At 29.4% G+C, this 22,662-nt stretch overlaps 1 protein-coding gene across 1 annotated transcript; it reads right to left on the reverse strand.

Moving 5' to 3' along the window:
- Positions 1 to 19,228: 19,228 nt before the first annotated feature.
- On the reverse strand, positions 19,229 to 20,066 carry LOC114192600 (dehydration-responsive element-binding protein 1B-like). The gene has a single exon (XM_028082377.1). It carries the CDS (start codon positions 19,952 to 19,954, stop codon positions 19,379 to 19,381), a length of 576 nt encoding a protein of 191 aa, XP_027938178.1. The 5' UTR covers positions 19,955 to 20,066; the 3' UTR covers positions 19,229 to 19,378.
- Positions 20,067 to 22,662: the final 2,596 nt, after the last annotated feature.

Here is a 22,662-nt window from a genome sequence, read left to right on the forward strand (position 1 = left end):
AGAAGCCTTAAAATAGAAAATCGATGATTATCCTTACCTTAAAGGATAAAGGAGTTTTAGAATCATTTTAAGAATGAATTCTTATATAAGTGTGGAGATCTGCATTATTTCTTTAGTTTATCTCCTCATGTGAATGATTCATAGTTGGCAAAGAACAAAATGTATAAAAATGAAAGAAATAAATGAATAAATAATTGCTCATGAAGTTAATAAATAAAAAGTTAAATTACTCTTTTAGTCCTTGTTTTTGTCAAAAAGTTTCAAATTGGTCCTCTAGTTTTTTTTGTCTCAATTTGGTCCTGGTTTTTTTAAAAAATAATGCAATTTGGTCATTTTCATTAGTTTGACCAAACGATGTTAAAATCAATGTCATGTGTCAATTTGTGGATTCTTTTTCTTTTTCAATTTTTCATTTTTTTTTGCACATGTCACTACATAGTTGTGTCACGTGTCAAGAAGTCTTAATTTGGTCCCTATATTTGTTTTTAATTCAATTTAGTCCCAATTTTTGTAAAATAAAGCAATATTGTCCCTCTTTAAATTGAGACTATTAAATTTTTGTATAAATCTTATACTGATATTATTACTAAAATTGACATTTTTATTAAATATTTTTAGAAATATTTTTAGACAAACTTTAAAATCTATGCAAAATATTTAGGACAACTCGTATGGGTGAATTGATATGGATGTAATACTTGAATCTTAAGAATTATACTATTCAACTTACTAATTTTAATTTGTTCATGTATTTTTTGGTTGCATGATTTGTGTTCTATTTCACGTTAGATTTAATAATTACATTCAAACTCTAACTAACATGATTTCAAACATGTATTTCATATAGGTTTTAAAATTAATTTAAAAATATTCCCCAAAATATTTAATAAAAATGTTAATTTTAGTAAGAATATTACCATAAGATTTATACAAAAAGTAAATTGAGTCTCAATTTAAAGAGGGACAATATTGCTCCACTTTTACAAATATAGGTACCAATTTGAGACTTCTTGACACATGACCCAATTATGAAGTGACACATGTAAAAAAAATAAAAATTTTAAAAAAACACAAATTGACATGTGACACTAACTTTAATACCTTTTGGTCAAACTAACGGAAAGCACCAAATTGAATCATTTTTAAAAAACTAGAACCAAATTGAGACAAAAAAAAATGAAGCACCAATTTGAAACTTCTTAATTACAAGGACCAAAAGAGTAATTTAACCTAAATAAAAAGTGTTGAAGAGACATTGAGTCAAAAGGTACAAAAGAGGAGTTCAATTGTAATCTTAAAGTTGCATATTACTTGCATTTATTTTGAATTTGTTCCTCATTGCTCATGTATTCTCTTATGTTTTAAGATTTTAGTCACTAAATTTACCTATCTTTTCCTCTTTCGCATTTCATCCCTTATGAAGTTCTCTTGATCTTTGCTTGCATGTTATTCAATGGTTGCAAATATTATATTCTTGATAAGTTATGACAATTTTTGCTTCCATGAGTTCTTTGAATGTGTATCAAAATCTAAACACTTGAGATTTTAAAAGTTTGTCCTGAGAAGACTTTATCATCTTTGATTCACCTTTTTCATTCAATTTACCTTCTTATTTTCTAACATAAGGAATTTCATTCACATTTTTCATGATTCCTTGATTACTTTGAATGTTTTACTTTGCCTACCTTATGCATTCTTTTAGTTTGTTGTTGAACATGTTTTTGCATGTTCCTTTTATCATTCTTGAATTTCATAAGAGCTTTTCTCGGAATGGAAAAGAGCAAGTGTTAGAGAATTTGATGATCATATTTTCATTCATTTTAAAAATTTTAAAATTAACATTCTTAGATTATAATTGAGGTAACTAAGCTTCAACTAAAATCATTGATAAAAACAAGTTTATAAGGCCTAACAAATGGTAGGAGATCTAGTTAGATGAGTCTCATAAGAAGGTATAGTCTACTAAGTTTTACTGGACAATTTGATGTATCGTATATGTCACTAGTGCATCAGAGGCTTTCTATGATAGTCATAATAGGCTTTCTGTGACAGTCCTAGACCTGTCATATATACAATCGAAATAGAGAGTTTACCCTTTATATGGTAGGTCCAAAACCAACAAAGAAAGTTCACTTTTTTATGTTGTTGATGAAGTTGACAAGAACGCCATGACAACGATGTTCAAGTCCCAACATAGTCACATCAACTTCTTCTTCGAACACATTGACCACTCCCAAACCCTAACCTTCACGCATTCCCTCCTTAACGTCACATGGTTGTCTTCTTCACTAGCGTCGGCAAGTCGGAGTTTGTCGCCCATAAAATCTTGCAAACGCTCATCTTGCTTGGCATTCGCTCCATCTTCCTATCAATGGTCGACGCACTCCATGATGACATCAAGATCCTCACCAACTGGGACGTATGATGTATAATGATATATGATGTATTAATTGTATGAATAGGGTTATTAAAATGCTTTAGATTATATATATGAGATGAAGGGTGACTTGATACGAGTTGTGTGATGTATGAATTGTGTGGATGATGAGTGTATAATAACTTCTAGGGAGAGACTGATATACCAAGTTGAGTTTAAGGCATATTGAATGGGGACTTGAAGAGATTATCCTGACATTGCTTGTATCCTACTCACATAGAAGAAGATATCTACTTGTGAAAGTCGAAGGAGCTTCCTATGATCTGGTGGTTTGGTATGAAACATGATTGAACCTACATGTATAAGAAATTTACTTTGTCATACTTGAGAGTGAAAATTAGTCCTAGTTTATTGATGTGATTGAGTGGGCTCTTAGAGAGCATGAGATAGTATGATAGGTGTAGAATCTCTAAGTCTACTCCTGTCATATTTTATATTGTTGATCATGATTTTACAAAATCATATAATGTTTTAATTAGTAGTGTGACCATACTAATTTGAAGTATTACATGTGACACAGATTTCGCCAATCAACCTTTTCATAGGACATGCTCACACGGTTTGTCATCTTCCTTAAATTAATCTCTAAAATAGATTAAAAGCAACTAAGAACTATGCTTTTAATTATATTTTAATAGATACTAAACATTTATCTATAAATCAATGAATATCTCTTTTATGACCATTAATGATTAAAAATATAATTTTTAATTATGTTATAAGTTTTTATTGATATAAAAACTATTTTAAATATCACAAATTTTTAATTTATAGAATAATATCTAATTTAGTTAATACTAGTGAAAATACATACATTAGATGTATGTATGTTGACTTTTTTATGATAATAAAAAATATAAAAATAAATAATTAAATTTTACTTTACAATAGTTTTTTGTTTATTTTGTAAATAATTTTTTATTATGAATAATTATTTTAATTTTAAAAGAAATGTTTACTTCTTAAAAAATAATCAAATAAAAATATTTTTAAATTAAAAAATGTTAAGAAATGAAATTGTGGACACCACAAAGAATTCACTTTATATAATGACGATGATATAGATAATGAATTATTTTATCTTTAAATCAGTTGGCATTTAATAAAAAAATTTATAGTGATATTTTAATAATATTTTTTTTCAAAAAAGTAAAATACCTTGCACTTTTGAAGGAATTGAAGATTGAATTTTTTTTAAATGGAAAAAGAAAATGAAAACCACACATAAGAAAAAAAACATTGTCCTTTATGTGGACGGTGAGACTGTTAATTGGGAAATATCAAGTGATAACGATAGTGGGCTTGATCCAGAATCTAGGCCCAACCTGATGCCTACAGCAATGATTAAGAGTTGTGGGGGCAATGCCAAATTGGATCCTTTTGTAGTGGTTCTCTAGTATTGCTATGTTTGTGGGATCCAAAAAAGGAAAACTTAAATTAAGTTATTTTATCAGTTTTTTTTTTCAATTATATTGTATAAATTGTTATTGTTGGAAACAGTGATCAATATTATCTGAGTTCTAATGCTATTATTCTCCTACCAACATAGTTTAATTTACGTTTATGGTAACACCACTCTAAATCAAATCCTAAATCATAAGATTAAGAAACACATGTCACTATTTATAATGTGAATATTAGTAATTAAAAAAACAGATTATATACTCTTTTATTATAAAAAATTAATCTAAAATCTCAACATTTTAATTTGGATTAACCCTCTTATAACGAAATAAGACATCCCTTGCGAATGGTAATAGACTCAACAAAATGGCATTTTCTGTGAAAGGGAAATGTTTATGCCTCTTGATGTTTTGTGGGGGCCTGAGAGCTGAGGCATGATCTCACTATTTCAATAATTGCTCGTAAAGTTGAACTTACATTTGATATACAATAATAAATAACAAATTTATAGGTCTAAAAATTTTAAAAATTTATTAGTTTCATAATATTGAATTAGGTTTAAAATTCAACTTTTAAGTTTTTAAGATAGTTTACCGTCATGTAAAAATCATCTTATCAATATTTCTTGAGTGTATTACCATATTCATTATTGGACCATTATTAATGTCTAGCACAATAATGTATATAGATTAATGTGAGGAGGTGTGTTATAAATCTTACATTAACCGGAGAGAGGTAAGATAAATTTATAATATATTAGTGAGTATAAACCTTATTTTAAAAGTTAATTTTATAATATTGAATTAAATTTAAAGTCTACTTCTTAAAGAATTTTTATTGAAAGCTTGATTATTTGACGGTTAAATATATTTTTAGTCTTTAAATGTTAGTCACAAACACCATTTAACAAGCCAACAAAAATCAATATCATTAGGTTATTCATTTTAAAAGTTTTGGAACCAAAATGTATCAAAATTTAGCACATGGACAAATTCCAATTTAGCATCAAAGTTTAGGGATTAAAAATACATTTAACCCTATTATAATTTTTATTCTTATATACAAAATACGCTTGTGTAAATTGTGTCCAATAACATAAATTTACCGATTTTAGCTTATAGATTGATATATTTTGGTATACTTTGAAAGGGTCATATTTATTGCTTGGATTAAAAATCTACGCTTTAAATTTTCATAAAACTCTTTGTAATGAGATATAGTGACTTAACATAATATTTTCTCATTTTTATTCGGTATGAGACTTAGACTCATACTTAAATTTTTGACATAAATACAAATTGTTTAGATCTAATTTGATTTTATGTAATATTTGGGAAAGTTAATCAAAATAGAAAATTTTAATGATTTTGAAATTTTAAAAATTCTAAAAATGTACGAAAATAATTTGAATACTTCAAATTTAAGAATTTTAAATTTAGTTTAAAAGATAAGAAATTGAATTTGTTATATTTTTTTTCTTTTTAACATCAATGTCTTTATTTTCTTTTAACATCAATGTTTTTATTTTCTTTGGTTTTTTTTAGTTGATACATTTTTATTTCCACATAAATTGAGATATTATTAACTTGATCAAGGATAAACAATGTCGATATTCGATGTCATTTCTCTTTACTTACGTTTGACAAAATTTGTTTTAGGTTCAAATTAACTGAGGTTACTTTTCTATTGCCATTGTTAATTTTTTTTTTCAAATAGATTAATATTATTTCTTAATTAACATTAGTTAAGATTTTTATTCATTAGTGCAAAAAGAGTATATAATGTTGTAAAGCCCACTATTTTTTTATTCTGCCTTAAACTAAAAGGGTTGTCCCATGTGAGTTGGACCTAGGGCTGGCCCATAGGGAGCCAAACACCCTAATCTGACTTAACCTCACTCATCTATCTCATTTCAGAAAAACAGATCTCCATACTCCTCTCTTGAGCAGTTGCGAACCTCTGCTAGGGTTTTGCTTCCACTTTTATGTTGAGCTAGAAGGACTCCGTTGTTCCACGTAAGTTAACCTCCCAATTTTTTCCCCTATTCTAGCTATGATGTCTTGCTTTCAACTGAAGTTTCCCTTATCGATCCAATTTGCCCTTTGTTCCACTAATCTCCAGTTCACTAAGCTAGCCTCGAAGTTGCTGTGTTCGCTAGTTTTGGTTTAGAAGTCTTGTGCTAGCTTATTTTCAAGTAAGGGAAGCTAGGGTTCATGCTTTTATTATGTTTTTCTGCTTGAGCCACTATTATTTCACTATGGTATGCCTTGTGTATTGATGTGAACTTGTGAGATGCACTATTGGACTGCTTGGATCCTGTTGTGTGACTGTTGCACGAGAGAACAGTGGTGAGCACTGGTTTTCTCGCCCAAGCGAGCATGTCTTGCCTAGGCGATATTAACAGAGGCTCGCCCAAGGTATTTTACGCGAGTAGTCGCTTAGGCGAGAGGGGTCTTGCCTAAGCGATAATGCGCGTAAGGTCACTGTTTCCCTTTTTGAGCCCTCGCCTAGGCGAAGGGGGCTCGCTTGAGCGAGAGGACTTTCTCGCCTGAGCGAGACCCTTCTGCATGAGCGAGGAGCTGGGCGAGGAGTGTGTTTGTGTTGTGGTTTCCTTGTTTGGGGATGTTAGTCATATGTTTGGACTGATTATACATTTTAAAGCATAAATTAAGTGATTTTGTATGAGTAAGATGAATTATGGTTTGTGGCTTATGAGTTTAACATGAATTTGAGTATGATGTATGTATGGAATGATTCATGGGCTAAAGATGGTGAATTGTGACATGGTTTTGGAATGGAAATTTATTGGAGGTTGGTTATAAATGTTGGCATGAGATTCATATGCATGGCCAGTACATATTGGATGGTTAAACATGATTTGTATGTGGTTAGGACATAATTCCTTGAAATCTCTAGGTGAGATTTCAAGGTGGTGCCTCAGTTGGCCGGGACGTAATTCCATGACCCCTGTTAGTGGGAGTTCATGGTGGTGCCCCATTTATATAATTTAGTAAGGATTCAAGGTAAGGTTGCATCCTGACGCTCTAAGAAGTCAGTTAGTCTCACATAGAGCGGACTGACTCTTATGGTGAGAGTAGAGATGACAACGGGGCGGGGCGGACACGAGTTTCGCTATCCCATACCCATCCTCGTAAAAAAATTCATTTCCATCCCCATACCCAAACCCAACGGGTATCAAACTTTTGTCTCATACCCATCCCCACCGGGTAACGGGTATAATCTCGTACCCATACCCATACCCATTTTCTTAGTACTTCAATATTAATTTTAATTAATTTTTATAAAATAATAAAAAATTGTGGTAAAAGAACATAATATTATCAAATATTCAATATTAGAAGGATTGTGGTTTCTTCGATATCAAATACTTTAAAATAAATTATAATCGTTTACATTTTAGATTATAATACCAAATAAAATTTCATGAGAACCAACACATTTATTAAATTTGCAAATATTAATGAAACATAGTTGATAAAATTTAAAAATATTTTTTAAAACATATAAAAGGAAAACAAATATTCAAATTAAAATATATTTTAAATGTTTGTTTGCTTCAATCTTTTAAATTTTAATGAATCTATTTTTTATACACTAATAAAAGTTATAATACATCATTTGATCAAAATGATACAAAGAACAAATACTAATCATAATAAAAGTTTAAAATAAATTATAATTGTTTACATTTTAGATTATAATATCAAATAAAATTTCATAAGAACCAACACATTTATTAAATTTGCAAATATTAATGAAACATAGTTGATAAAATTTAAAAATATTTTTTAAAACATATAAAAGGAAAACAAATATTGAAATTAAAATATATTTTAAAAGTTTGTTTACTTCAATCTTTTAAATTCTAATGAATCTATTTTTTATACACTAATAAAAATTATAATACACCATTTTATCAAAATGATACATGTAACATCTCGGTCGGATATTACTAATTTAAGTAATAAAAATTAAGAAATATGATGAAAACATCATTTATTATACTTCGCTTCCCAAAAACGCGGGAAATTTTAAAACATTTATTAATCGGATGTTATCCAAAAAATCCATAATTTATGAAACTCCAATATAGTATCCAAATTCACAAATCAGTAAGACACTATTTACAAATTTCATAAAAACAATAACGGTAAAACTCCAGTAAAAGCTTTTCCCAGTTAACCCTCTCTTCGATGCTATGCCTCATCAACACCACCTGCAACATCATCTGCTCCCGTGTAATATTACACGATCATCGCCAAACACAAGCAGATAGGGTGAGCTCATAAATAATTAACATATAAGTTAATAAAAAAAAAGTCAAGATACACTCATCTATTTTATTCTAGTTAATTCTTGGCCCAGACCTTAATCCCCAAGGCTTTTCAACCTTCACAACACATAAATAATTAACCTCGGATTCAGGGTTTATGATGCACACACGAACCTGCCCGCTCGTGGTCCTGCCTCTACGAACCTCCCGCTCGTAGTCCTGCTCTACGGACCTACCCGCCCGTAGTCCAACACACGTGATCCACAGCTACGTACCTCCCCGCACGCGCAGCATCTCTCAAGTGTGAGCACGGAACATACGAACCTACCTCGCTCGTATCCCCACACGAGAGTAACATGATATGAACCTCCCCGCTCATATCATCACGTGTTCACCACCATCCATGAACCTACCCGCTCATGGCACAGCATCCCCTGATCCAAGTTTCACAACACAACATGATAAAGAAAACAAGCAAAGCACACCACCCTACACAAGGTATATACTCAAGCTAGTCTTAGGGATTCCAATGCTTCCACGAACCTGCCCGCTCGTGGTCCAACTCTACGAACCTCCCCGCTCATAGTCCAACACACATGATCCACCAGCTACGTACCTCCCCGCACGCAGCATCTCTCAAGTGTGAGCACGGAACATACGAACCTACCTCACTCGTATCCCCACACGAGAGTAATAGAATATGAACCTCCCCGCTCATATCATCACGTGTTCATCACCAGTCATGAACCTACCCGCTCATGACAACATCAAGCATATCCCAGACCAGGACCCACACCACAAACCATGCAAAACATATCATAATGCACCCTACCACTACACCACTGCCTAGCGTAGCCTAAGCGTCGCTAGGCGAAATGGCAGTACAGACCGCCTGGCGGTTCCACATCATCGTCGGGCGCCACAACTTATAAAACATTCCTGTTTCATACTATCGCCTAGCGGTTCAGTCTACACCGCTAGGCGCTACACCAGTAATGTGACACTACTGATTTTAGGTACTCTAATTCATTTCCTACAATTCAACCATTTAATTCTCAAACATCCAGAAATCAACATACACATTCATATATTCCAAATTACAACATCACAACACATATGCATCTTTCAAGTATAAGCACACATTCCTCTCTTTTATAATTCATATATACTTACCTCTTAAATCAATTCCAGCACACATTTTATTTTCCCCTTCTCATTTTTCCCAACCCTTTGCATGCTTACAATTCCATTACATTTAAAGTATGATTATCATGTTCCCATACTTTTCCAAAACCCGTCATGATCATGCAACACTCGGTCATAGTGATATCATCAATTGTGGCCTTATTCCCACACTTATAACATCTTACGTTCGAGCTAACATATATAGGTTCATATATTCAACATGTCTCAACAAGCACTACCAAAAACATACTCATCAATCATGCATCAATATATTTATATATATACATTCACCAATCAAGGCCATACCAGCACTTGATCACACTTAATCATCCATTTGTAATCATACTATTAGGGAATTCAACAACCAATCATGAGTGACGTATATCTCCCTCTTCAGACATCCAATTTGAATCTCCGCTGTTCAAAGTGAAGAACAACATGTTGTGAAACACCTTACAAAATTTCACCCAAATCCGACGGTTAACGAAGCGGGAAATGCAGTTTTACGAAAACTGCGCAGACTAGAAAAATCGGTGGCGCCTGGCGGCATGAACTAGCGACGGGCGGTTCCTGTTTCACGAAAAGTACGAAAAACAGTGTTTTTCATGAATCAGACACCACGCTTCACTGATATGGCGCCTGGCGGTAACCAACGTGTCGCCAGGCGGTTCCTGCTATTCCAGGAACCCCAACATTTTTTCTTTGCACCTGCGAATCTCAACCCTTTCAGAACAACTCTGAGTTCAACCAATTTATGACTATATAGGATACGATTCCATCTTTTAGGATTACAGTTCATTCTCTAACACTTCCCATACCCGAATTCATTCACCCTTTCCATTTAGATTAGTGTCGTTTTCTAAATCCCCAATTCATCAACCCTAAGATAACCTTCATGCAATCTTCTTCTCAATTAAACCCCAATTCCAAGAATTTCCAATGAAATACTATGTTTAATCATTCATAAATATTAGAAAGCAATTTCTCCTTGATTACAAACCTCCCAGAACCTGTGAAACATCAAAATCGAGCCAAAAGTGGCTCGCGTCGCCTAACGGGTATTCGTCACCGCTAGGCTCTTCATAAAACCCAAAAAATTGGGTACTCTAACATGCACCGCCTGGCGGTTAAGCCCGTGCCGCCAGGCGGTTCCGTCTCTAGAACCCCCAATTACCCAAAAATAAGATGAGTCGCCTGGCGGTGATTCATCACCCGCCAGGCGATTTCTGGAAAATTGCAGAAAATACGAAAATACATGAAATAGCAGAGTACATGCATTCAAATTCTCATACATTTCATACAAATAAAAACAAGAAATAAAAGATTCAGTTCCAGCTCCCCTAACCTCTGATCCTCGCTCCAAACACGGATTGCACGTGACTTTTAATTCAAACTAACCCTTGCTCTTGCCTCACTCTTCCACAACGGTTTCCCACTCCAATTCTCCTCTACAATTCGTGCCAATCGCCCAGAAGTCTGTGATTCCGTATGCACTCCAATTCTCCTTCTTGGCTACTAGGTTTTTCAAACCTTTTCACATTCACGCCAAAGGAAACATTGGCAAAAAAAATTATTTAATTCTCAACAAGGTTTAAACCCACACCCATGCACATACCAAACTAAGGCCAAACCATTCAACCAATCCAGATTTCATGATAACTCCTACAATTCTAGGAATTTATCATCACCCCATGCATTCAATATATAAACACACAAAAACACATAATTTAAATAACACCCAAATGGCACACATAGGACTCAAACCCAAGTCCTCACACACAATAAAGTACTCTCAACCACTTGAACTAATACTTTTCCATGTCATAATTCCTCACATTAATTGCTTTAAATGTTTCTATTACCCGCCATAATTAAATAATTATTTAAATAACTATTTAATTTTCTTGGGTCTTACAATACAAAGAACAAATAATAATCATAATAAAAGTTTAAAATAAATTATAATTGTTTACATTTTATATTATAATACCAAATAAAATTTCATGAGAACCAACACATTTATTAAATTTGCAAACATTAATGAAACCTAGTTGATAAAATTTAAAAATATTTTTTTAAAAATATAAAAGGAAAACAAATATTCAAATTAAAATATATTTTTAATATTTGTTTAATTCAATCTTTCAAATTCTAATGAATTTCTTTTTTATACACTAATAAAAGTTATAATACATTACTTATCAAAATGATACAAAGAACAAATAATAATCATAATAATAAAATTTTAACTAGATCTTGTATTTTTTGAACTTCAATTATGTTAGATAGTGATAAAAAAATATTCATGACAATTACATTAAATTTTTATATTGCAGTAAATAAAATTTACTTATACAATTATAGTGAAAAAATTACAGTATGATTGATAATGAGTTAGAAAATAAAAAATAATTAGATAAAATATATCGAAATAGTATTGTACATAATGAAAATAAATAACAAATAAAAATATTAAAAAATTAACAAATGTTTACAAACAATTTGAGAGACTATTAAAAGAAATCGCACAAAGAAAAATAAATGTATAATTAAGAGTATGATAAGTTGTAAAATATCTTAGAGATCTAAGAAAACTTTTCAAATATCAATATATATACTCAATAGTTGAGAAATACCAAAAATTATTTTAGCGAAACAAAAGAGTTCTTCAAATGAAACAAATAATAATAATAATAATAATAAGTAATTTTTTTATATTACCTAGTAAACGAAAGGTTTGTGCTATGAAATACTTAAATTGAGAGTATTAAACATTCTCATGTGAAAGGAAAATATATAATAAATAAAATATTAAAAAATAATAGAAATATTCAAATGTGAGACATAAAAAAATTTTAATTGACATACATTTTTTTAACATAATTACATAAAAGTTATGATAAGATGAAAAATATAATTGAGATGCGAATGAGTTCAATGACAAACCAAATAATTAGAAAAAACAAAAAATAATATATACAAAAATAAGTAATATATATATATATATATATATATATATATATATATGATTACTTAATTAATTGTGAATATTTTAATAATTTAAACAGGGACGGGTATTATGGCGGGGATATGTACATTCCCATACCCATCCCCATGCCCAGTTAAAAAAGTCGGGGATTCCCCATACCCATACTCATACCCAGTCAATGCGGGGATTCCCCATCAAAACGGGGACGAGTTCGGGCAATACCCGCGGGAGCAGGTTTATTTGCCATTTCTAGGTGAGAGTAGCAGGAGGCCTGAAACTCATTAAGGGCTAACCTTGTGTGGGGGATTGAGACATTGTAACACTTAGCTCGGGGGTGAGTAGGGAAATCCACCACAAGTGCAAGCATCCGCTGAATCTGACTAATTTATACGTATCCGGATGAGTCGTATCTTAGTCGTAGTGTATTATCTGAAAGGTCATAACATGTTTGGTTGACATTTACTGCCTAGACTGTGAAATAACATGTAACTGTGTGATAAACTGTTTTATACTCTAGCTTACCCTTTTGCTTGTTTGGTTGCTTTGTATGTGGTTCTTCTCCTTTTGCGATAATCATCAATTTATTGATGTGAGCAAATGCGAGAGGTAAGGAATGGATGATTCTGCTACATAGTCTACCTGGACTGAACTTCTTTTTATTTGGGCTTTTCCCTAGGGCTATGGCCCATGTACTGTTTTGTCCTTTAGCACATTATCATCTACTGTTAAATTCTTGAACTTATTTCGGTATTGATATCTTGGTGTGCCTTTTTCCCTTTCGAGTATTTTGGATAATTATGTGGAGTGACGTTATACTCCGAATCTTCCTCTCTTATATTATTTGTGTGACATGTCATTTAATTAAAGTATTTATTTAAATGAGGTGTTACAAATGTCACCAATTGCATGTTACATGGAACAAAATTTGACATTGAAAATGTAGTGATATTTTTGTAAATATTCCATCCAAATTGATGTTGGAATCTCTCACAATAATAGAAAAGTAACAGGTTGAGATACATTTGGTTCATCAATTAGTAGAAAAGTCAATTAAAAAAATCATGATTAATATCTTGATTTACACGAGTTAGTTCGTCATGAGTTGAGCTAAAAACAAGTTAATTTAATTAGTTCACTCTCTTTGATGAGTCAAAATATTTATAACTCATACTAGATTTACCACAAGTTAATGGATTAAGTGAATTGTCTCATGTAAGCATATTTTCTTCTCTTATTTATATTTATTGAAGTACAATCAAAGTGGATTGGCTTCATCCACCGACCTATAGCAGTACAAGATGTTCACCTATTTTACTAAATTACAACTAGAAATTGATATTGTAAACAAAAAGTAAAAATCAAATTATAAAATTAGATAAACAAATAAATTAATCATTCAAACTATTCAAAAATTAAACAACATTCTAATATTAAAATAATCCAAAGTATCCATTTACATGACTAAAAGCAACATCCAATTACAATAAAAAATATTTAATTAACCTATAAGTTAAATGAATCAAGTTAAATTTGATTCACATTTAAAAAAAAATTATATATTTTTCAACTAATCCTTACTCAAGTCATTTTAATTGATTCACGAGTTTAAACCTAACACCCTATCGACAATGTTGAAAAAGTAATGTTGGATAATATTAGCAAAACTAAGATCAACATTATTTCCAAACAACCTTAATTGACGTAAATAAAGAAAATTTGTTGTTGACGTTGGTTTTGTCACCTAAATGACTGAAACAAATTTATAACATGTAAAACATTTAAAACTTGGGGTTTAACCTAGGTCCTGATGAAAACCAAAAAATGTCTTAGATTAAAGAAGCAATTGGAGAAGATATTTTGAAGGGACTCCATCGACCTTTGCTTGTCATCAAATATGACAATCAACATAGGCAGCTTTAAGAAGATAAAGAAAACACTTTCTTTATTTAGTTTGATCAAAGAGAAGAAATTAAAGGATGATAAAAATGCATGAAATATTTAGTTCATGCATTATTTGAGAATTTTTAGTTCATGTTTGTGGTCATAAAGCAAATGGGCAGAAGCTACTCTCTCAGTGTGCTAGGAACTTTGTTTTACATTGTTTAACGGGAACACATAGTATAAACATAATATTTATTAAGTCTTAGAATAATAGAAAGGAATCATAACATTATTACTCTTGAAAAGTATTAAAATTGGTTTAGTTTGTTATAAATACTATTGAAGATTTTTTTAATTATATTTTTTTTTGTATAAAACTAATATTAGGTATTATTGTGTATTATGGCATCTCATCTTAAAGCATACTAATAATTTATTATCGCATAAAAAATATTATTAGAAAAATAATCATAAAAAATATGAGAACCAAATCAAATTCATACACAAAAAATATATAATAAATTATCTTTAAGAAGTTAAACAATTTTACCCATAAAACAAATATATCTATAATATAAAAAAAATTATGAATAATCTTATATAATATAATTTATGATTTTTTTATCAGCAATAAAAAATATATAAATAAAAAATATTTGGGGTGCTCCAACCTTTTTACTCGTAACAAAAAATAACAAAGAACAAAATCAAATAAAACTAAAAAAGAAAGCAACATCTATAACCTATCAAAAGGAGATATAACAATTTAAGATAACTATTCTACAAGCAAAACAAAACATATTTCTGAAGACAAAGAAACAAAAGAATGTTAAAGATTTCACAGGCTCAAGAAAAAATCATTGTCTTAGTCAATTTTTTGACAAGATTTCTCTTTTATTTTCTATGTATGTTCATCCGATCCATAAGCTCACACTTTATGTTCTGCAAAAGAAATCTCAAAGCTATATAGTCTGAGTCTAGATGACACATTAGATGAAAACAAGCAAATAGTAGTGTAAGAGTGTGACTTCAAAAATATATCACAAACAATGTACATCTCAAAACACTTAAGAAACAAGCATCATGTGATGTATGTTTGTTTTCTGATAACTTATGATAACTTTGACAACTTTTATTTTCTAATCATTATAATAAATAATTATAATTTTATTGAAAATATTAGTTTTAATTAACAAATAATTTATAAGCATATTTTTACATTGTTTGCTAATTAAAAATAGTATTTTCAGTAAATATATAACTATTTACTGTATTAAATGATATGATAAGAATGACATAATATTTTTATCAAATTAAAAGTATTCTTTATTAAAAAAAATTAGATTCTCATACCTTTCCCGATAACAGCTTGTGAGAAACTCAGGTCGGAAAACATTTCTAGAATAATATTTCGTAATAAATTTAGTCTTCAAAATATAAATCAAACACAATAAAGGACATACAATTCACATTTTAATTGTTTTTAAGAAATGTATGAAGCTTATCATAAAATCCTTCTAACTGTTTGTATACCCGCATCAACTAACCGTAAGACCAAACGGTGCGAGTTTAATCCGAGAGTGAGTCAGCGTTATAGAAAGTGGGGTTAAGAATTCATACCAAGTAAGAACAAAAATCAAATTTGTATATAAAAAAAACTTAATTCAATTATTGTTTTAATTTATTTTTTAAAATCAAGTCATTCATAAATAAAATTATATATTTAAAACAAATTGATTTATAACTTATGATATTTAAATAATTTAGTCCAAACAATTAACAGAATAATTCATCTAAATAATCGTATGGTTTAATTTTATTTTATAAAACTATTCTTAAAATTTATTTTAATTTTATAATAATTTAATTCATCTAAAACTGAAAACTAAAGACTAATGTGAATTGTCTTCAAACTATTTCCCATGGAAAATGACATATCCAATTACGTCATTAGGTCGCCAAGTGTAAATGATAAGTGCCGTCTTTCATACGTGTTTTTCTTTTGGTAGCTGATTTTTCAGCAAGAATGTGATATAAGCATTTAATTCCTTAAACTTTTCTAAGAATATTTATAATGAAAAATATATAAATAAAAGCAAGTAATTTCTTTAATAAGGTTTGTGTATCTGAATTCTAATTTTGCATTCAAATTTAAAAACTAAAATATATTTAATTTTTTTATGATTTTATTATTATATATACGTTTATGTAAATTGTGTCTAATAACATACTGTACATACACCTATTTTAGCTAATATATTGATATATTTGGGAATTTTGAAAGGGTAATACTTATTGTTTGGATTGAAAATTCATGCTTTAAATTTTCATAAAACTTTGTATAATAAGATGTGATAGCTTAACACACACAAGAAGACATTTTTTTAATATATATAACATTTAAGGAGAGATCTATATTTTTTATTTTTATATCACTAATGAGTGTTTTGAGAGAGTTCTTCTTGCGAAATGAAACATCAAGGAGATAAGAGTTATACTCATACATAAGATAATGAATTTATAAGTTTTTATCATCTTAAATTTTTTTACTTTACTTGATGTGAGACTTAAATTCATATTTTGATTTTTAAAACTTTTTAAATGTAAATTATTTAGATCTAATTTGTTTTTATATAATATTTGGGGAAGTTGATCAAATATATAATTTGGATATAAAATTTTCGAGATTTTGAAATTCTAAAAATTTACGAAAGTAATTGGAATACTTCAAATTTAAAAATTTTAAATTTAGTTTAAAAGATAAGAAATTGAATTTGTTATATTTTAATACTATCTTTGGTTTGGTTGATACATTGTTACTTCCATAGAAATTGAGATCTTATTAACTTGATTAAGGATAAGCATTGTGATTGGATGCATTTTTCTTTCCTGACGTTGACAACATTTCTTTTAGGTTGAAATTAATTGTGGTTTCTTTTCCATTGACATTGTTATTTTTTTACCATGTATATTAATATTATTTTTTAATTAACATTAATTGAGATTTTTTGTCAATATGAACACTACTTTTTGAGTGGCACGATTTTTTTTGGTTGTTGTCCAATGAATTATTTTCAGTTGGTGTCAATTAAGTTTATTTGTCAGCCAACATAAAAAAGAGTTTGCTAGGTAGCATTAATATTTATTTCGATCAATGTTAAAAATATATTTTTATTGATATTAGTGGAGCTATTTTCCACCGGATATTTAGTCAAGGTTTTCGGTTTGCATTATTAAGATTATTTTTTATTAATGTAAGCTAAGGTTATTGATGTTATTTTTTATTAAAAAAAATTAGATTCTCATACCTTTCCCAATAACAGCTTGTGAGAACTCAGTTCAGGAAACATTTCTAGGAATAATATTTCCTAATAAATTTATTTTTTAAAATATAAATCAAACATAAAGGACATACAATTCACATCTTAATTGTTTTTAAGAAATGTATGAAGGTTATCATAAAATCCTTCTATAGCTGTTTTTATACCTTGTTGTATAATTTCATCACAAATATTATGAGGTCACCGGCATCAATTAACTGTAAGGCCAAATATACAAGAGTGAGTCATCATTATAGAAAGTGGGGTTAACAGCATTAGAATGAATCAGGCTTAGATTGGTTCATGCTCGTACCAAATTGAATTATGTAAAAAGAAAAAAAAACCTAAATTTTTATAAAAAAAAATAGTTAAATTATTGTTTTATTTATTTTTAAAAATTACATCATTAATAAATAAAATTTATATTTAAAATAAATTGATTTATAACTTATGATATTTAAATAATTTAGTCCAAACAATTAAAAGAATAATTCATCTAAATAATTATATGATTTTATTTTATTTTATTAAACTATTTTTAAAATTTAGTTTAATTTTATAATCCAAAACAGAAAAGTAAAGACTAACGTGAATTATCTTCAAACAATTTCCTGTGGAAAATGACATATCCAATTACGTCATTGGGTCAGCCAAGTGTAAAAGATAAGTTTCGTTTTCATACCTGTTTTTCTTTTGGTAGCTGGTTTTGAAGCAAGATAAATTAAGTGACGGATAATTGATATTTGTAGATATGTGTAGATATTTGTTATCTGTCAGTGGTAGAATGTGGATATTTTAACACTTATTTATAAATATATTTGGTACAAATATTATATTATCTGTATTTGTAGATATTTATTATTTGTAAAAAATTAAAATTAAAATTAAATTTATATTTTATTAAGTTAAATTTAATTTAATTTTAATTTTAATTTATATTTTATTAAATCTGATTTAATTTAAATTTAAATGTAATTCATATTTAATTTTACATTTTTTTATAATTTTATTTAAATTTAATTTTAAATATTTATATAATATATTTTTTAAAATATGTATGATTATATGGATACTGGTAGATTTTAAAATATTTGTGAATATTTTTTAAACAGATTCTCACACGGGTAGCAAGACGAATAATGGGTGAATTTTTTTATTATCGATAGTATTCTGTTGTCATCTCTAAAACTGTGATATAAGTATTTAATTCCACAAACTTTTCTAAAAACAAGTATGATGAAAAATAAATAAATAAAAACAAGTAATTTCTTTAAAAAAAAGTTTAAATTGTTATAATTTTTTAAAATAAGCAAATACAAAATACTTCTATAAATTATTTTAAAAATAAAATAATTTAAATAATAGAAATATCGTTTTATTTATTATTGTTTTACTTTTGAATTTCTTTTATGCAAGCATGTCCTACATCCAAGAGAATCTTCCATTGAAGAAATGAATTTAGACTCTAAACTTATCTTGGTAGTTTCTTTGTAATCACCTAAAATCTAACGTATAATTAATTTCTACTTTGATAACAAACCCCAACATTTAAAATTCAAATTGGATTATACCTTAAAATTCTTTTAGTCAATCCAATTACTTTTCTATTCACACAAAAATCTCCCATTTTTATTTGAAAAAATATCTTTTGAAATGATTAAACAATATTAATTACTTGAAGCTAACAACTAAACAACTTATATACAGAATTCTAAAGAACTCAGTATTCATTAATAATATTTTGAAGTTATTTTGAAAGATATCACATTCTCAATCTATTGCAAAAATATGGTACATCAAAGATTGTTTCTTTTGAACAAATCTCAACCTTCCATAATCTTCTGAATTTACCCAAGTGGTCATGAGTTTCACCACAGAGTCAAATCTACAGTGGTTTCCCCACCAACCCAATTGAATCCTTTTTGTAAAGCAGGGGGTGTAATGATCAACGCTTCGGCCATGCTATTCAACAACTCCGGCATGTTAAACACTTCCTCCTCATCCCAAAAGAACTTTCTAGAACCTTCTTCCGACGACAGCTCCGAAGAATCCTCATCCCAAGAGAAGCTTCCAGAACCTCCCTCCGAAGAAACATCGTCCCCCAGCTTTTGAAGCTCGGCGCAAGAAAAGTGCTTCTCCGCTGCTTGTGTGGCGGCAAACTGAATCGCCTGGACAGAGGAGGTAGCCGAGTTGAGACGCGGCAATGAAGAAATCGCGTCGGGGAAGTTCAAGGAAGCGCGATCACCCTTGAAAGCCAAAGCAGCAACGTCGTAAGCAACAGCGGCCATGTCGGGGCGTGCGAAGGTTCCAAGCCACACACGTGCGTTTTTGTTATTAGGTTGTCGTAACTCAGACACCCATTTCCCGTTCCTCTGTCTCACACCTTTGTACACAGGGTGACGTGTCTCATGGAACTTCTTCCTCCCTGCTTTTCGTTTCTGCATTTGTGCACAGTGTTAATCCAAAAGTTGGCACTGTAATTGTAAGGGATTACGTTTAGTAGGTTTAGTGACAGTAGAGAAGTGTTGGATGAGGGTAGTTTTATACTAGGAGGGAAAAAAATTAGTGAAGTGGGAACTTGAGGGAACTTGTGTGGTATGTTGTTACGGCACCAAGATGACACCGTTGGCACGGAACGTGACAGAACTACAGCGACATGTCATTGTAGCACCAGGATGGTGTGAGAAGCGTGCGGAAATTGTTTGGACCAGTATATTTTATGATGCACGTGGCTGACTCTGAACTTTGGTGCACACAAACACGTGGAGAAACTAAATAAAAAATAAAAAATGTTGGTTATGTTGTTGTGTTTTAAAAAGAGATTTCAGACTACTGGAGTCTATTGCAAACTTTTTTATTTGAGTCTTCTCAAAATGTTTTCTTATTTAAACAAAGTCTATTCAATTCATTATCTTTACATTAATCTTTTTAGGTGTTTCTTAAAGTAAAAAAATTAGATCAGTCGTGCCATATATACCTATCATATACTCTTCTCATCTTAAATTTCACTAAATCTCGATATACTAATAAATATATATTCACTTCATTTAAATTTAAATGTATGAAAAAATAACCGTAAACATTTTAACTTAATAATAAATCCTAAAATCAATTAGGAATATTATTTTTTATTTTTATTTTAAATTAAATTGTCATATATCATAATATAGTTGAGTCACGTAGTAGTGATTATTTTTAATTTAGTTTGTCTATTTAAATTTTTTATTCAATTTAGTTCATATATTTTTTTAAATTATTTAATTTGGTCATTTTTAATTTGAGACTAATTAATATATATATATATATATATATATATATATATATATAAATATATGTATGTGTGTATTAAAATACTTTTTTTAAAATTTGTAATTAAATTATTCCATCTAAATACTCAAATTATCTAATTTTTACATTTTTATGAAATTTTTTACACTTAAAATTTGTTACACATATAAAAAATAAAATAATTTGAATATTCAGGTGAAGTGATTTGATGTATAAATTTTTTAAAATTTATTTAAATATTTACATAAGTTGTAATTAAGTTTAATTACTAATTTGGTCACAAATTAGAGAAAATCAAATTGGATCAATTTACAAAATAGAGAGACTAAATTGAATCAAAAATTTAAATAAAGAGAATAAATTGAAAAAAAATCACTATCATTGGCTTGTGACACAACCATAATCTGACATGTGACCATTTAACTTTTTAAAAATTAAAAAATAAAATAAAATAAAATTTTACAAATTAACATGTGACATGTACGAACACAATGTACTTTTCTCAATTCCAATCGAGTAGACGTATTGTGTCGATTCTTGTTAGTAATCTATCTAGAAATACCGATAAATTTCTTATTTTGACTCTTTTTATCACAACCAGTACCTTCCAAAATAACACTTACTCAGATATCCCTATACCCTTGGACATAACCCTCATTTAGGTTTTTAATTCACTTATAACTCTTCAGATTCAAAACTAAGAAAAAGATGAAAACAACTAACTAAAATAGAATAATTCAAAAAATTATGAAAGATTTTGTTCTAATTTACTAGTACAAAAAAGACAACACAAAAGAAATACATGGATCTAGCGTCAACTTAGCGAAAATGTCCAAATTGAACTTTTTAAAAAAATTAAAAGTCTAAATTGAACAAAAAAAAAATAAGGAAACTAAAATGAAGCAAACCAACAAATTAGATTACTAAATCAACAATTATAACATAAAATTTTCAACTTTTATAAACTATTTATTTATTTTATATGCTACATCAGGGATTTGATCTTAATAAATTAATAATATTTATATAAAAGGTAATAATCACGGTTTCAAGTTCGGTTTGTCTGCTGCATAAAAAGTTATTGAGTCTCTGCTGGTTTAGTGCAGTTGTGTCGTTTCAATTTTTTTAATTTAATAAAAGTTATTTAGTTTAAAAATTTATTTAAACGCGGTGTTTTGTTTCACTTTTTTTTTATCTTTGCAATGTGCAATAATGGTATGAATTGGGAAAAAAGCAAACCCTACCATCAAGAGGAACAACCGCAACTTCTACGAATGGAGGGCCACTGGTGGTTTTCGGGACTGAGTGTAGTCATGGTAGTGTGAGGGGTCATTCAATAGTGGGGCTTCTTCGTCTTCACAAATCCAAGCGTCGCGTCTTGCTTCTGCCACCGGCATTTCTATGATGCAAACAGAAACATCATCGAATGGCCACACTGGTACAATCGTCGCCTTTACCCTTGGGCAAGGTTTGTTCTCTGTACAATTGGTTTCTCTTTCTGGCAAACATTCACGACATTGTACTCACGATTAGACTGACACATTATTTTGTATTGGCTTTTTTTGCTTAATTACAGGGAAGCATTTGGGAAATGTGGCTTTCCAACCATTTGTTAATAAATAAAACTTCTTTTAATTATGTTTATTGATTCCTTTCAATGTTTCCAAATTCTCTAGAAAAGGTATTGGCATTCAACTACACTTATGGGAGATAGCTTTGAATTTACATTTGTAGCATTTGTCTTCCATATTTTCAATAGAATATAAATGTTTCGGAATCTAGTATTGGAGAAAAAAGAAACCATTACTTGTGTTTTGTTGGAAGCTGACAAATAGATTTGGTGAACATTTTTTTGTCTTTTACT

The sequence above is a fragment of the Vigna unguiculata genome, chromosome 7, assembly GCF_004118075.2.
Source record: "Vigna unguiculata cultivar IT97K-499-35 chromosome 7, ASM411807v1, whole genome shotgun sequence".
Lineage (NCBI taxonomy): Eukaryota > Viridiplantae > Streptophyta > Magnoliopsida > Fabales > Fabaceae > Vigna > Vigna unguiculata.

Coding starts and splice junctions, on each gene's coding strand:
- LOC114192600 (XM_028082377.1), bottom strand. CDS start 19,954: ATGCAGAAACGAAAAGCAGGGAGGAAGAAGTTCCATGAGACACGTCAC.